Here is a 15,116-nt window from a genome sequence, read left to right on the forward strand (position 1 = left end):
TCAAGACCGAAACATCTTCGTCCAAGGTCCTCTCAGCCTAGCGTCTCGACATCGCCGGCCGCAATGCGAACGCTGGGTTGGCTGTGCTTCTCCAAATCCCGGCCATGGTCGAGCCCTCGGATCCGATACCGGACGGAATGTACCACATAGGCTTTTCCATGGGAACCTAATCCCCCTCGCTGAGATAAACCCCCCCCCCTCCAAGGCTGTCGTCGTGTCCTGGCAATGAATCCGGGCCGACAGCTGATGTGGTCTGTCCCTCCTGCTCGCATCTCAGTCGGTTCCAGTTCTACTTCTTCCATAGACGCCGCCAGCAAGCACGGGTTTGGCTGGATCCCAGGGCCCAATCACCACGTTCTTGTATCGCTGGAGTCCAATCAGCCACCAGGAACATCCGCCCATGACAAATGCGGTGCTAAGTCCGCCGACAACAAACCCGATCGTGCTCCGCAGAATCACATGCCAGATCCAGCCCCAACACAGCCCGCAGTTGCCATATGTATGTGTGTAGGATTTAGAGAGGATCAGTCCCAGGCCGCAGGTGGACATGGTGACCAGCGCGAAAGTAAGAAGCAGATGCAGCTTAAGTGAATTGTAATGGAGATGCCGCCGGAACACCGGGAACAGGCCAAACACTTGGATCGAAAATAGAGTCAGGCTGAACACCGCCGTGGTGGTCAGGAGTCGTGAAGCAAGCACCGTGCTAGCCATCAGCGCAGCATTGGTCGACAGCGAGGATGGAAATGGGGGCGGCCGGAAAGTATTACTCAGTTGAGGTGGTGACGGGTCCGTGGGTGTCGCGTTGGCTATCCCAGGTGCTCGCCCTGCATGCTCTGGCTTTTTGGGCAGGTAGAGACTCCCATAGTCGAAGAAGAAGATGTTGATGATCAGAAGCCATGTCGCCAACGCCCAGATGGAGTCCGACGAGGTCGATTTCGTGAGAGATTTGAGGATGGGCGAAAGACCCAACAGTGCAAAATAGATCAAGGAGGCAGATTTGAGCGTTTTGAGCCGCGCTTGGTTTCGGGGGGATATCGTGGCCGGTAACGTCGTTGGACTATACACGATGCTGGGCGACTGAGGCACTTGTGGTCGAGACGTCGTCGGTCGTAGGTCGGGGAATGGTTCCACTGAGCCATCGCCCAATGGGTCGATGGGAGAAATGGACTGGAAGGATGACTTGGACAGCGACTGGGCATGCTTCCCCGGGAACTTCGACTCGTGATCCTTGACCCCAAGGTTCGCGGTCGAGAGTTTCAAGCCCACGCCTCTTCCTCCCAGTGTGCCGTTCACATGTCCATTGCCAACATGTCCATTACCGTTCATCTGGATCTTGGAAGAACCTCCAGAGCTGGTACTCGAGCCGTCGTCAACGTCGACCGAAAGCCGGTTTGCCTTGTGCAGCACCGCCAACTCTTCTGCTTCTTGCTGACCCATCCAATGATCCCACACAATCCATCCACCGACCGTCAAAATCGTGCCACAAGTCACCACCGAGACCGGCGACAGGCGGCCCTGGTAGATTCCGGCATAGGCGCAGATGAAGATGGCCACGGAGCATACATGCTGCACGATGACCGCCGAGTCTGCCACCAGCGGCCAGAAATCATACGGTCTCAGCCGAGGATTCCTCTGCAGGTGGTCTAGAAAGGTTTCGGTATCCGTATAGTTGTCTGGGAATCCATGCTGTTTAATCCACAACAATTTCTTCCAAATGTGGGGTTGCTTCCGTCTCCTGCTGGCTGCCCGTCGTCTTTCTTCGGCTATTCGAGCAGCGACCGGAGGGATCGCTGGCGGTGCTCGTAGGGACGCAACTGCTGGTCGGAGAGCGGCAGCGGCAGCGTTTGCGGCCGCAGAACCACTGATCTCTGGGACCGGTCGCAGTCGTGGCGGCGAAAAAGTCTTGTACGCATCTTCAGGAGCAAGGCGATTCGGATCGGGGGCGATGCGATTGACCTGTGGTTTGCCTCGATTGGGGTGAGTCTCGACGGGTACGGGAGGAGGTATAGGTGAGGGTGCGGGTGAGGGCGTCGGGGTGGACGCAGCACTCGAGGTGTTGGGAGTGGACGAGGATTGTGGCGCCATGTTGCGCCTCCTTTGGTTATCTTGGGATCATTTTGAGCGATCACTGGGAGTCGAGGTCGTCTAATTCGACCGCGATTGGCGTATCATGGGTGTGAGCCGCCAAAAACCATCTCAGGTCGAAGTCCAAGGCGAAAGATCTCCCTTGGGTCCTTTTCCGGGGAATATGAATTCTTCGCATCAGGAAACTTAGCCGACAGTTTCGTCACCTGTTGAGGCTGCGCGAGGCTGCGCGAGGCTGCGTTTCCAACGACATCAAGGGCAGTCAAGTTGAGAATGTGGCACAGGTGCCGGGCGTTGGTGGCAAAGTAAAACATAGTCCTCAATAGGTCAAGCTGGCCTTCATTAGAAGTCGGTATTTCATCTACCATGAAAAGAGCGGCGCTCCGTCGATATAACCGCTCTCTTCTCTTCGCCTCCTCAACTCTTGCCCAGTGAGCAGCTGCTCCTTGGAATACAAATATGTTTGCTCGAAATTTGTTCAGCCTTGACCCTGTACTCTTCTAAACTGACCAGGGCACGCCGAGACGCCTTCATCGTGACTGACAAGTGCAGTGAATTGTCAGGGGAATAGCAGCGTCGGTCAGCGAAGTATTTCCATGTAGCTTTCGGATCCTCAAGATCGCGTTGAATTTCTTCCCACAATAGTATGCCCTGTCGACAGTGATGGGGAGTTGGATTCCGTGGGACACCATGAGTCGTCCACCCTCGGCACACTTGCTGATTTTTTTGGACTTTTGCTCTTCACTGTAAGTCTAGCATGAGTCTCCGAAGAACGCTTCTTCACACCGCTCTCACACCATTCTCACACTTAGGCTACTCTCACTGTGATAACCGTGGACATATCTACACTTTTGCCTCTCGGCTTAAAAAAGAACGCATTAATAAGGAATCACGGTGCTAGTAAAAGACAGTATGCCCACGGACATTACCAATTGGCGCGAAGCTGGACACAACATCTGGGGCTTCCAGAACGTTGACAAAATCGTTCCGACTGACCCGATCAGTAAGGGTTCCGAAATATCCAGTCTGAAGTCTAAACCATGCAATTTCGAAGACTTCAGACTCAACGTCCCAAAGGACATGCCTATGGACCTGCCATCGTTTCTCTCGCAGACCGAAACCGATGGGCTTGTCGTGCTCAAGGATGGCTTTGTCGTTTTTGAGCATTACGGTCGGAGCAACACCAAATCGTCCGTTCACGCAACATTCTCGCTATCAAAATCATTCCTCGGTCTTCTCTGTGGCGTCCTCGTGGAGCAGGGCAAATTGGCTACCACCAATCTAGTCTCATCGTACATCCCAGAGGTTAAAGGGTCTGCCTACGAAACCGTGACGGTCCGACAGTTGCTGGATATGCGATCAGGCGTCAATCACAACGACGCGTCTCCCCGTTATCGCAGTGCTACAGGCCTATATCCTCTGGAGCCGCACGAGCAACCAACGGATCTGCACACTTACATTCCCACAATCCAGTCTTCGCGGTCTGCGGCTGTCGATGGGCTGGATGGTCCGCCATTTGAATATATCTCCGCCAACGCTGACCTCATGGGTTGGGTCATTGAGCGAGCCTCTGGCCAAAAATTCGCAAAAGTGCTCAGTGAAACCATTTGGCAACGTATGGGAGCTGAAAGCGACGCTTATGTCACTGTGGACCGCAGTGGCAATGCCAGGGCCGCGGCCGGAATATGCGCTACTGTTCGCGACATTGCTCGTCTTGGTCAAGTCATCCTTCGGAGTGGCACGGGCATTGTGCCCGAGACCTGGATCCAGGATATTCTGCACGGTGGAAGTGAGGCCGCTTTTGCCGCTGGCTCGGAGAAGGGCGAATATGACCGGTTTTTCGACAATGTGGCGTACCGTTCCTATTGGATTGTGGACCGAAGCAGTCAAGTCTTGATGGCCTCCGGGACAAATGGGCAGCTTCTCCTTGTTGATTGCAAGAATGACATTGTGATGGCGAAGACAAGCTCGCAGCCAAAGAGGACGGACTGGGGAAAGATCCACCTTACCGTGCAAGCTTTCAAGGAATTCAGGAGACTCATAGATGGACAAGATCTGAGAGTTTAGTGAGAGAACTGACGGTTCAGAGCGGTGACAACGCCGAAAATTCTAGTTTCAGACCATGCATGCCAGCAATATTTGCAGGGTATTGCCTAAATCATCAATTCAAGGTTTTATCTTAGGGTGCAAAATACCTAGTATTGACATCATGCCCTGTTGTCCAAGATCCTCAGGTCTCAACAAAATCTTTCAAGTCGTTTTGAGGGATGTACATGACACACGCTGCACCTTCGTTCTTGCGATCCCAAGCCCATTTCTCTGCTTGTTCAGATGTCAATTCGCCTTTGAGCATCCTTGTGACGTACTTTCCGATCGTGGGGAGGAATTTCCAACTATGGAATGAGCCCCCTCCGGCAATGTACAACCCTTTGCACGCAGGATGAGGGCTGATAATCCAGTCCTGATTGGGTGTGACAGCATCCCTGCAAATACATGAATGAGATGTTCGCTAAATTAAGCCAGGAGATCCTGCACGTACCAACACATCCGATACGATTCAACAGTCAAACCGGGAGCATTCTTGCCGTAGACATGGTCCACTACCTTCCTCACACTTTGTTTCAATTGCTCGGGTACGTCGTGGCTCCACGTCGACTGCGTAATTCGTACAGGAGGAACAGAGATCATTTGGCCAGATGCCTCGTGATATTCCATGTTCGTGAAGCTGACTTCAAAGTTGAACTTCAACTTTCCGTCGGCCGTTGCCGGAATGCTCTCCCCTGCAGGCTAAGTCAGCGGAGTGGGATTTTTTCAGAGGGGAGTTCAATATCTAATACTCACCGTGTGTATGTGGCATGCCGAGAAAGTGTACTGGGGCGTCTCTGTACAAAGACAGATGCTCCGGGTCGCACTGAACTATGCAAGACGCTGCCGCTGCCGCCACCATTCGACCGTTTACTTGGATATCTTTCCTGCAAGGATCGCTGTCAGCAACCAGTTGAGCTGTCCAAGCGCCAGAACAGAGCAGTATGCTTCGAGCTCTGATCTCGTCACCGTCGACGGTCTTGATACCAATGCATGCTCCCTGATCGTCAAAAACCAATCTTTCCACTGTCGTCTGCACATATTTCACACCAGCTGCCAATGCTGCTTCAATGACCGCCCGCACTGCTGGATCGGCTTCTCCCCAACCACTACAGGGATTGTAGTAATTGTCTTTCACATCTGTCCAGTTGGCGTTCTTGAAGACAGGAAACCTCTCGCGCGCCTGACCCGGTGTAAGAATCTCCGCTCCCGGATCAATGCCGATCAGTTTGTAGTTATTAAAGCTGGAATCCCCCATACCCAAGTCCTCGGCGAACAGCATACCGGTCTTATGAAAGTAGGGCTCGTATAGAGGATCTGTGTTCCACTTTTCGAGGGCCTCTAGCGCTAGACGCATGTAGAAGATGTCGTCGTAATCAGCTCGAATGATTTTATTGAGATCGGACGAAGCTGCAGATGGGTAAGGGCACCTGGCGCGGTCAATGAGAAGGATATTGGCATCGGGGTCGCTTGTTGCAAGATATAATGCGGCAGAAACCCCGAACACACCCGCGCCGACGATAATATAGTCTGCCATAGCGCAAAATTGAAGATGAACAGCTTCAAAAGGGGTCTCGAAGTCTTCCAACCTTTTCAAGAGCCGTCCTTGACATTTTCAAAGCGATCGGGAGACAAACGCGCACATTTATACACGATCAAGCAAGATCTCCTCAACGATGCGCTGGCTTCAGTCACGTGACCTGCGGAATTACCCTGCGGAAAGCCGAACGAACGGAAACCGTCGGCGGTGGCTTTCAGGTGGCAAGATCGTAAGAGTTTGCATGTATGATAAAGTGGGTAGAGCGTGGTCTCATCATCCGTTGTCAGAACCGAAGGGAAGAGCGAGCAGAGAAAAGAGAAAAGAGAAAAGAGAGAAGAGAGAAGAGACAACAACACTAATCACATTGCGGGGGATAGCCCAGGCCCGAGCCGGGCTAGATGGGTCGTGCTGGTAAAAATAAACGAAAAGAAGCGACCAACGCCAGACGCCAGGCCTGCCACCTGCTGGTTTCCACGCCTTTTCCACCTGTAGCCCATGTACGAGTGTTTTGGGACCCCACGATGCCCAGTTCCAGACAAGAATTTCAACTACCAACGCCACTTTTACAGCCCGACCTGCATACCCCCGTCCGCCTTCAGCTACCCTTCGTGCTTCGGGGAAGCGGCAGCTGATCGTTTACAGCTTCCAGTCGTTTTTTCCGTTCAAGTGTCGTGCTTGAGAAGTCAGTCAAAAGTCTCACTTCTGGCTGAGGACATGACTGGCTGTGCTCACCTTCGGAATGACATCCAGTTTCAGCCCAGGCGCCGACAAATGAAAGGTCTCTATCCACCACTTTGATGGCTGCATCGTGGGTCTCACGCATGGAATTGATCTGCGTCGCTTGCTCCAGGAGCCTAGCGTCGGCGACGTCGGAGGGTTTTCCATTCTTACAGTTTCCGCTGTATACAATCCGCTCGTATGAGGATGGAAATTCGTTGATTTCGGATTCCCATGAGTCGATAGCTGTTGGAGTACGGCGAGCAGCGTACTGGTCTTCGAGATGACGAAGCCCATATTGAACAAGAGGTTTCACTGGACGAGAAGAAGAAGCCTTGATCTGTTTGTTTTGTCCATTTCCTGTGCAGAGCGATGTTGATGAATGTTTGGCTCCTGGGCCATGGCAGTTGCTGCTCGCCGACATGTTTCAGCAGCAACTTGCGGTACAATTGTAGCAACCAGCAGGTGGGTGTAATGTGAATCGGAAGTGTTGGATGATCTGACGAGTGTGAGGTGGGCTGATGTGGTAACAAGTTTGTATTTATACCCAAAGCTTCTTGGTGGACATGGACAATATGAGGAAAAGGAATTATAAGTTGCCTAAGCTACTCCACGAGTGAAGACCTGAGAAATACCAGATTGCCCCGGGCGACGTCTAAAAGTGGTAGAGATAATTCTAGAGAATTTTGCGGGCAACAAGAAGCCGTACCTTCATGGACTCCCAACCACATATATTCGTATTCAATCCAGTTTTGAGTCAATGATCGTTGTTTGAGGTCGTAGCAACGGCAAGCTTTGGGGGCTTTTCGTCCTATGGATGTGTTCGTTTGCCATCACTTCTCGCACAATGTTATCTCTTTTCCTACAAACATCAGCAAGGCCACGGACTTTGTTCCCGCCTTAATCGCTAGCAGTCCTGGAGCCGCTGCGAGCAATTCTTAGTAGTTGATGAATGCCAGCGGTTATTACTATTTCTCCAAGACGTTCTCGCTTTTCGCACGAGATCAGCGGCTGTGAAAAGTGTAACTTCAACTTTCGACCGAGCAATCAACAAGGCTGCGTGGCTTTAGCTCCTAGAGTAGCCTCAGCGAATCGGAGGTCGTAATGAAGGAGGAAACGGTCGTATAAGATTGCGAACTTGAAATCCGCAGCCGGTTGACCACACCCGCTGCGTAGCCGATCATCGCACGTCAAGGGGCAAGCGGGTCAATTGGCAGACTTACAATCATGCTTGTGACCCCCATGACATAGCTCGGAGAGGTTGACCTGACAGATCCTAGAGCGAACTATCCGGAGCCTACAATCGGATAGTAGGAACTGATGAACTATGCAGCCGAATGCCTTCTTGTACCTATAGTCCTATGTGACAACGACTCAGCGCTTGAGAAAGGAAGAGTCTTCTCCTGCCCGAGGCTCTCCGCCTTTGTCACGTGCAGCTTGGGCGTCATGGTATGGGAGCCGACAGCCTTGTGCCCCTTTGCCTCCCTTTCCACCCTTCGCGTTCCTTGGGTCTTCCATCCGATTCAGGTCGGGGACCCAACAGCCCTGGACGTAACGGTATGTTCGTGACACGAACGCCTAATTCCATGCCTTTATTAAGGTTTGTATATGGTCTCACGAGCCTGAGACTCGCCAGCCGAAACCTAAAGGGATGTAGAGTCTATAATGAGCTGCTTGAGCGAACCCGGTGAATGGTGGTCCATAAAGGAGATGTAGGATGTTCAGATCAATATAGATTGGGTACTGTGCTAAGATGATCTCGTGCTGTGAACTTCTGTGGAACATGCAAATGCACCCATGAGAACGACCAAGCTCACATGAAACCGCCATCAATCTGTGTTCCGTAGCCCGGCCGGAGCGTTGTGCGGTACGTCAGTTTGATGTCGATGCAGCATATCTAGTCGTGAGAAACCGGTCTTGTTTGAACAACCCGGAAGATTACACTTGTGTAGTTTAAGGTGCTTCTCTAAATGCGCTCTGCATTCATCAATTAGAAATCAGCCATCGATGGTCTCCAGTGTTGGATACATACTTGAAAGCAGAGTTCCTCTCGAATAGGACCAAAGACTTATCCTCGGAAACACCGCCTTTGGTACAAGCTGGTCCATAGGGACAATGATGCATGCCTTTACCTCGATGATTTACCTCGTCAAGCAATCTCTCTGCGACCGAATCCAAAGAATCAGTCGTCTCAGGTAATGTCTCGTTGTGATTTGTAGCTTCTGCTGTTGGCGATTGTGCGCGCAGAGATGGTCGTGCAGCCGGGTTGAAAGTGGCCGCAACCGAAGATGGCGCAATACCAGGCCTCGTGTCGACCCCGATAGGTCTGGTAGTGCATTTTCCAAAGGTCTTTTGGCTTCTTGATGCGCTGTGCGATGCTGCTGTACGCCCTTGCCAAGCTAGACATATATCTTTACTTGCGCATTCGAGCTTCTCCGCCAAGGCCCTAGCACCGGTCAGCAAGTGTGTTGAGATGATTTGGCAAGACTAAACTTCAGGGTTGAATGCTTGGCGGTCATGCCATCCAAGAGTCCAAGTTCGGACAGGTCTGTTTGACTGTTCATTTGATTGACGTTGAGCTGTGCATATGTATGAATATGATTGCCGTTCGTCATCCTGTAGGCTAACTGGGCAATAATATCTGTCGCGTGGCACAAATACTCACCCATATCCGTGAGCAGACAACCTGAAGGTTGAAAATCGGGAAGCAGCATGTTGATTTCGACGAGTTCTTTCCGAATGATCATGCCAAGCCAGGAGTCTTTGCTGCTTCTTTCCCCGACTCTGAGCAGCTGTTCCGTGAAGGGAATGAGCGGGGAGTCCATGTGTGCTTCTGCGTATGTCAATTGCTTCCACGAGGGACACAGGGCTGTCGGCTGTGGAAAGAGTAATATATTCTCGTACGCATTTCGTGAAGATGAAACCCAATGAATACGAGAGAGTGCGAGAACAAGGGCGAGAACTACGCTATCGTGCGCAGTTGCAGGGTCGTGGTGGGGCAACGAAGGACAAAGAACCGCTAAGGCACGGGCCCGTCCAGAAGGCCTGGATCGTTCCGTCGACCCACCATAGACGCCTCTACTCCCGCTGAACGGGGGATCAGAGCAGGGGTCCGGCATGGGGCGCTGTATTGGGTCTGTCATGCGACAAGAAGCTAAAACCCTGGAAGGTGCCTCCATGGCTCTCCACCGCCATAAAGAAACATCCTCCTAGCCACGGGAGCGGACTCGATTCACCTGTTGTGGGCCCTTTCCTAGGACTAAGCCAGACGCTGAGCGCTCATATTCTCCATAGCTTTCCTCGCAAAGATAGAAGTCTGTCCACTCTTTCGCCGGCTTCCAGTTCCCAGACCTGTTTCGCCACAAGCAGTTGCTCTTAGGGCATGGCCTCCGATGGCGGAAACTACGCAGCTGAGAGAGAAGAGTTTGAGTGTTGGTGGTATCTTGCGTGAACATGTAGACGATGCAGAGCTGGATGAATGGGGCCATAACGTTTCCGAAAACCTCCTCGCCCAGACCTCGTTGTTCTCGCTGACACAACCGCACCAACCTGAACCATCATGCAGCTTCGGTACTTGCACAGGTCATGGTGCGCCGAGGGGCAGCAGGAAAAGACGCTCGTCTACCCTTTCCATCTTGAAGTCGTACACAGGCTGACTCTCGGGTAGCACGCGACAGTGACGATGCGGCTACTTGGCCACCGCCTGTTATTGGCTCGGATGAGCAATCCAAGATGCTTCGGGAGCTCTTTCCTGAGCTATTCCCACAATCACCATCTATTGAGGGTCGGCATCCGTTTCAAGCCAGAGAAAACCCTTATCTTGAGGGTCAATTGGCAGTCACGGAGAGGCACTCTTGCTTGAGGAGAGTGCGTCGACTCGACACCGGTGTCGTCAATGGCTATCTCAAATTCATCATGAGATCAACAGACCATACCGACTCTGAAGACTTTTCTCATCGTGTAACAAGCAGTTACAAGGATATGGCAGTCCACCATCGAAATCCCTACATGCCTGAGTTTCGGCCCGAAGATAATGTCACACGACTGCCTCAAGGATTCGGAAGCAATGCGAAAATTGACAAAACCGACCGGAAGATATTGAGGTTCTGTATGTGTTCCTGTGCCTGATTCTGTCTCTTCCAAAAATGCTCATGGATAACACCAGATACAGCGGCAATTTGTGGCGGCCGCACTCTGCTACCGAAGACGAATGCTTGGTTAGATCTTGGCAGTGTTATTGATAGCGATGAATGTGCAAGACATGCGGCCCTCGCCTTTTCTGCTGGCTATATGCTCGATTACATTCCGAGCGAAAGGCTTCGAGTCAGAGCGAATTTTCACTACAAGAAAGCCAGCGAGCTGCTCACCTTGGCTTTGGCCAATCCCAATATCTACGAAGTTGGCAAGGAAGACGGTGTCGTGACCGCCCTGCACCTTTTGTGGAGCGATGATGTGAGTAAATCTAGCCGCATATCCGCTTGAGTCTTGAGTCTTTACCTACACTGACATCATGGACAGATTGTGCAATGGGAACTTCGAAGACCCAAAGACAAGAAGCCTCGTTGGCGATGTGGAACACAGACCGCAAAGGCAATACTGGATGATACTGATCCCGGTTATCGATATTGGCATCCAGAGAATGTCCAAGTAACAAGTACTAGACGAAGCAACGCAAATATGTGCGCTTATGCAGAGATCTGTGCGCTTCCGATCACAGAACTTTGCATTGCAGATATCGACAAACTTTATCCCTGGCTTCTGGGTGGCTCAGAGGAAGATGTACGAGAGATCCACGGTGGTACTGGCGTTTGTCCAAAGATCTTGCATATATATGCGCAGATCACGCAGCTATCTGCGCGCATCATGGAGGTTAGTCCATCCATCCATACCGTGCCAACGTATTGCTTGATTGACAATATCTCGAGGACCCCGATTCGTCGATCCTTCCACATGCTGCTGACGCGATTATGACTCAGTTAACAAACTTCAGACAAGTCTCAGAACTTTCTAGGGGTTATGAGACGACAGATGAGCTCCTCAACGCATGCATACTCGATGATCGCGCGCTAGTGCAGTGTGCCACTAAAGTGACCGAGCTTACGGCAGAAACCTGGGTACAAGCAGCCCAAATATATCTTTGCTGCAGATTTTACAGGTGCGGACATGTTTTGCTTACGATGAAATCCCAACCAGACTTGATCTAACCATGCGTTAGGATGCCAAGATATCACCCAAAAGTCTTGCAAAGTCTGTCAGTGTTGCTGCGATGTGTTGAGCGCATGCCTACGAGTGGAGAGCTCTTCACTGCGCAATCTCCGTTTTTCTGCATCTTCATGGCAGCCCTCGTGGCTTATCGTCATGAAGACCGTCTTGTGCTTCGCAACTGGTTTGATGCCATAGTGTCAGGGGCCAGTGGAAGATCGGTAAGCGCTGGATCAACATTCTGACTTTTATCTCAGTCTGATGTTCTTATACAGAGTGTACCACCTATTTACAAGATTGCCCAGGAATTCTGGATTTGGATTGACGTGCAGCATTATGCCATCCCAAAGGATGATGTCGGTGATTTCACACTGTTGAGCGAGCGTACTCCTTGGTGGGAGAACATGGTCGAGTGGCTTCTGGAAAATTATGGAGAACTGAGTCTTGTTTAAGCAGAATGCTTCGTAACGGACAAAGAGTATCTCGATGAAATATCAGGAGCTGAGTATTTCCGCCGTTCGTTCTTTTCAAAAATCGTTTCCAGTCAGATAAATTACAAGGCCACATCAGAAGCCTACAATCGGACAGTAGGAACTGATGAACTGTGAGCAGCTGAATTCCTTCCTCTACCTGTAGTCCTATGTGACAACGACTCAACGCTTGAGAAAGGAAGAGTCTTCTCCTGCCCGAGGCTCTCCGCCTTTGTCACGTGTAGCTTGGACGTGATGGGTATTGCGAGCCGACAGCCTTTGTGCCGCTTTGCACCCTTCGCATTCCTTGGGCCTTCCACCCGATTCCGACTTCATCTCCACTTGAAGGGTTGATCAGTTGTACGAAGCAGTTCCAACATTTTGAAATTCTATAGCACCTGTCTGGCAAGCAAATTATCGGGGATTGGGATCCTTTCAGAGGTGGTTGGTCTTTTCTCGAGAGCTTGATATCTCACGGCCGGGTCCTGTCGCAGCTATCGAGGGGTAGGTTGTCACAAAAGCTGTGCCCGTGCTCGTGTCCGTCACAGAACTGTACGCTATATTATATCAAAGCCTATGTATCCACCGTCAGCGGACTCCTGAATGGTCTTCAGGTATAGCGGTAGACCTCCGGCATAGATCAGGGCCTCTCTTCGCTTCCCAGGAACGTTAGCACCTGCTAGAGTCAGCAGAGTAATCTCGATTCACGACATGCACGTCAAATGAGGAACCAGCCACAACTCCGTGGTTCGAAGCTCGTCACCGTCACCGTCTCCCGTAAAGACAATATTCTTCGATAACCTCTTCTCTCCCATTGAAATAGAGCTTTGTCTTTTGTGAGTGGAGACACTTACCGGTGTACCAAGAGTCAATTTTGTCCCGTAGGCTCCGTGCATGTAGCCGGACGACCGTTTCCTTCCAATCAAGCTCCGCATCCCGCTGCGGGTTGATCCTTGTTTGCCCAGCGCACCGCATCCGCTTCATCACCTCGACGATCCAGTCGCCTTGCGGCTGTATTAGGCTGGGTCCGTTGCTATATGCGGCAGGCGACTGCGGACCGTATGTGAAGAAGAGATTGGGCATATCGTTCACGCTTAGACCGAGGTAAGTGTAGACACCCGTCTCCCACTTGTTCCTCAGGGTCTTGCCGTTGAGGCCGGTGATGTTGATGTCATTATAACCGCCTGTGATTGGATGAAAGCCCGTAGCAATAGCGAGAATGTCTAACTCGTGTAGATCGCCATCTGTCGTTACAATCCCTCTCGGCGTAACATGAGAGACAGAAGTCTCCTGCAAGTCGACGAGCTTGACGTGCTGCTTGTCCATTTTTTCGTAATCTAGAGTCAGTGTTAGTATAGCCCATACCTCCGACACTGCTGCACAGTAGTAAACGTACAGTCTTGTTCCAAGCTCGGACGCTTGGCAAATAATGGATGCGGAGGCGTCAGAGGTGCCATAATGTCACGCTTCGCTGGATCGTTGATCCGAGCGCGAGTCTTGCGAGCCCAAAAGTCGTAGACCACGCGGTTGGCCTCCTCGTTTTCTAATGTGTCTTCAAATGTAAACATCAGCCGAAACCCGCCGAGGCGATAATGTTCTTCCATGGCCATCTCTCGCGCCTCGAACCCCAGATCGAAGGTGTTCTTGCCTGTGCCTTCGTAAAGAAAGCCGCCGGCATTGAGATAGCGTGCTTTCCCAAGGAGATTGCCCAAGAGTTTCGAGTCTTCGCTCGCCTGTGCTGGACTTAGAGGTGCTTGACTCATTGGTAGACACATGTTGGGCGTCCGAATGAAGACCTTAAGCTCTGCGGCTTCTGGTGCTGTCGCCTGAGCAATTTGAATCGCGGTAGCACCGTTGCCAATAACCCCGACCCTCTTGCCGCGAACGTCAATCGCATCGGCATGCCAGAAGGAACTGTGACACATGTAACCTGCGAATGAATCGAGACCCGGCCAGTCTGGAAAGAGCCTCTTTGCTGAAAATCCGAGACAGCAATGGAAAAAGCTCGAAGTAATGTGAGAGCCATCATCGCAGTCGACCAACCACTTATGCTCCGTGTCATTCCACGTAGCTGCAGTGACTGTCGTGTTGTAAAGAATATCTTTGCTGAGACCAAGGGTGTTGTTCACGTGGCGGAAATAATTCTGCAGCTCTGCTGAGCTAGGGTATTGTTCGCTCCATGTCCATGTACTGTAAACTTCAGGAATGTCTTTCGGGATCAGATGTCAGATAATCAGAACATGTTTGTGGGTAAATTATTTTCGCTCAGCTTACGCACCAAAAGCATAGATCGGGTATTGACTGTCAACTCTCGCACCTGGATAGTGGTTCCTTTTCGGAGATGAAGAGTGTCAGCATACTACAAGGACCTATTGTAGTGCAATAGCAAACGATGAAGTGCAGGATGTCTTTTCTTCGTCACCTACCAGTGCCAGACACCGCCCAGTTCACTTCCAGCTTCGACGATCTTAACTTTGAACCCCTCTTTACGGAGTCGATACAGGAGGTAGCATCCCGCGAAGCCTGCACCGACAACTACAGCATCCAAATCGAGGTTCCTGGGTGTATTTTGGTTTCCTTGCTTCATGTACATGCTAACAAGACCTTCATGGTCATTGGCGTATTCTTCAGCAACGTGTGTTTTGCCAATCGATCTTTGCATGGTTGAAAGGTCTGTCTGTTTCTTTGTTGTCGAGAAAGTCAGGCAAGAGGAAAGAGCGCAACTCTGAAAAAAATATGGGCAAAACCTACAGAGAATCTTGCAATCCCGTGCTGCCCAAGGTAGGCAGAATCCATTGGTGAACCCTGAAGGCATTCAAGCACTGCTGTCGGTAAGGAGATATCAGAGCGTCCAGTTAAATTTTTTGCGGCACTTTCGCTTCCTTTCGCGACTCTCTTTCCTGAGATCAGATCTTCCTGGAATATCACATGCTAACATTCTTGTCGTTGTACAATTCCCCAAACGACTATTGCATGCTGTGCAAGAGCTGTGTGATGCGTCGAAAGAGCGCTAGCAC

General features: G+C 51.2%; 5 protein-coding genes across 5 annotated transcripts; 3 read left to right on the forward strand and 2 right to left on the reverse strand.

The window, feature by feature from the left end:
- Positions 1-273: 273 nt before the first annotated feature.
- PV07_01770 (uncharacterized protein) lies at positions 274-2,085 on the reverse strand (the record flags this gene model as incomplete). Its single annotated transcript, XM_016388332.1, has 1 exon — positions 274-2,085. The coding sequence occupies one exon, from the start codon at positions 2,083-2,085 to the stop codon at positions 274-276; it is 1,812 nt and encodes a 603-aa protein (XP_016255260.1).
- Positions 2,086-2,879: 794 nt separating this feature from the next.
- PV07_01771 (uncharacterized protein) lies at positions 2,880-4,256 on the forward strand. Its single transcript, XM_016388333.1, has one exon. The coding sequence runs from the start codon at positions 2,998-3,000 to the stop codon at positions 4,150-4,152; it is 1,155 nt and encodes a 384-aa protein (XP_016255261.1). The 5' UTR covers positions 2,880-2,997; the 3' UTR covers positions 4,153-4,256.
- Positions 4,202-6,010, reverse strand: PV07_01772 (uncharacterized protein). Its single transcript, XM_016388334.1, has 3 exons — positions 4,927-6,010; positions 4,625-4,865; positions 4,202-4,568 (listed from the first exon to the last, which is right to left on the reverse strand). Exons 1-3 carry the CDS (start codon positions 5,705-5,707, stop codon positions 4,316-4,318), a joined length of 1,275 nt encoding a protein of 424 aa, XP_016255262.1. The 5' UTR covers positions 5,708-6,010; the 3' UTR covers positions 4,202-4,315.
- PV07_01773 (uncharacterized protein) lies at positions 6,011-6,627 on the forward strand. Its single transcript, XM_016388335.1, has one exon. It carries the CDS (start codon positions 6,206-6,208, stop codon positions 6,506-6,508), a length of 303 nt encoding a protein of 100 aa, XP_016255263.1. The 5' UTR covers positions 6,011-6,205; the 3' UTR covers positions 6,509-6,627.
- Positions 6,628-9,819: 3,192 nt separating this feature from the next.
- Positions 9,820-12,186, forward strand: PV07_01774 (uncharacterized protein; the record flags this gene model as incomplete). The annotated part of the gene is made up of 7 exons (XM_016388336.1): positions 9,820-9,997; positions 10,095-10,535; positions 10,593-10,879; positions 10,946-11,296; positions 11,353-11,582; positions 11,643-11,850; positions 11,905-12,186. 7 exons carry the CDS (start codon positions 9,820-9,822, stop codon positions 12,079-12,081), a joined length of 1,872 nt encoding a protein of 623 aa, XP_016255264.1. The 3' UTR covers positions 12,082-12,186.
- Positions 12,187-15,116: the final 2,930 nt, after the last annotated feature.

Source organism: Cladophialophora immunda (assembly GCF_000835495.1).
Source record: "Cladophialophora immunda strain CBS 83496 unplaced genomic scaffold supercont1.1, whole genome shotgun sequence".
Classification (NCBI taxonomy): domain Eukaryota; kingdom Fungi; phylum Ascomycota; class Eurotiomycetes; order Chaetothyriales; family Herpotrichiellaceae; genus Cladophialophora; species Cladophialophora immunda.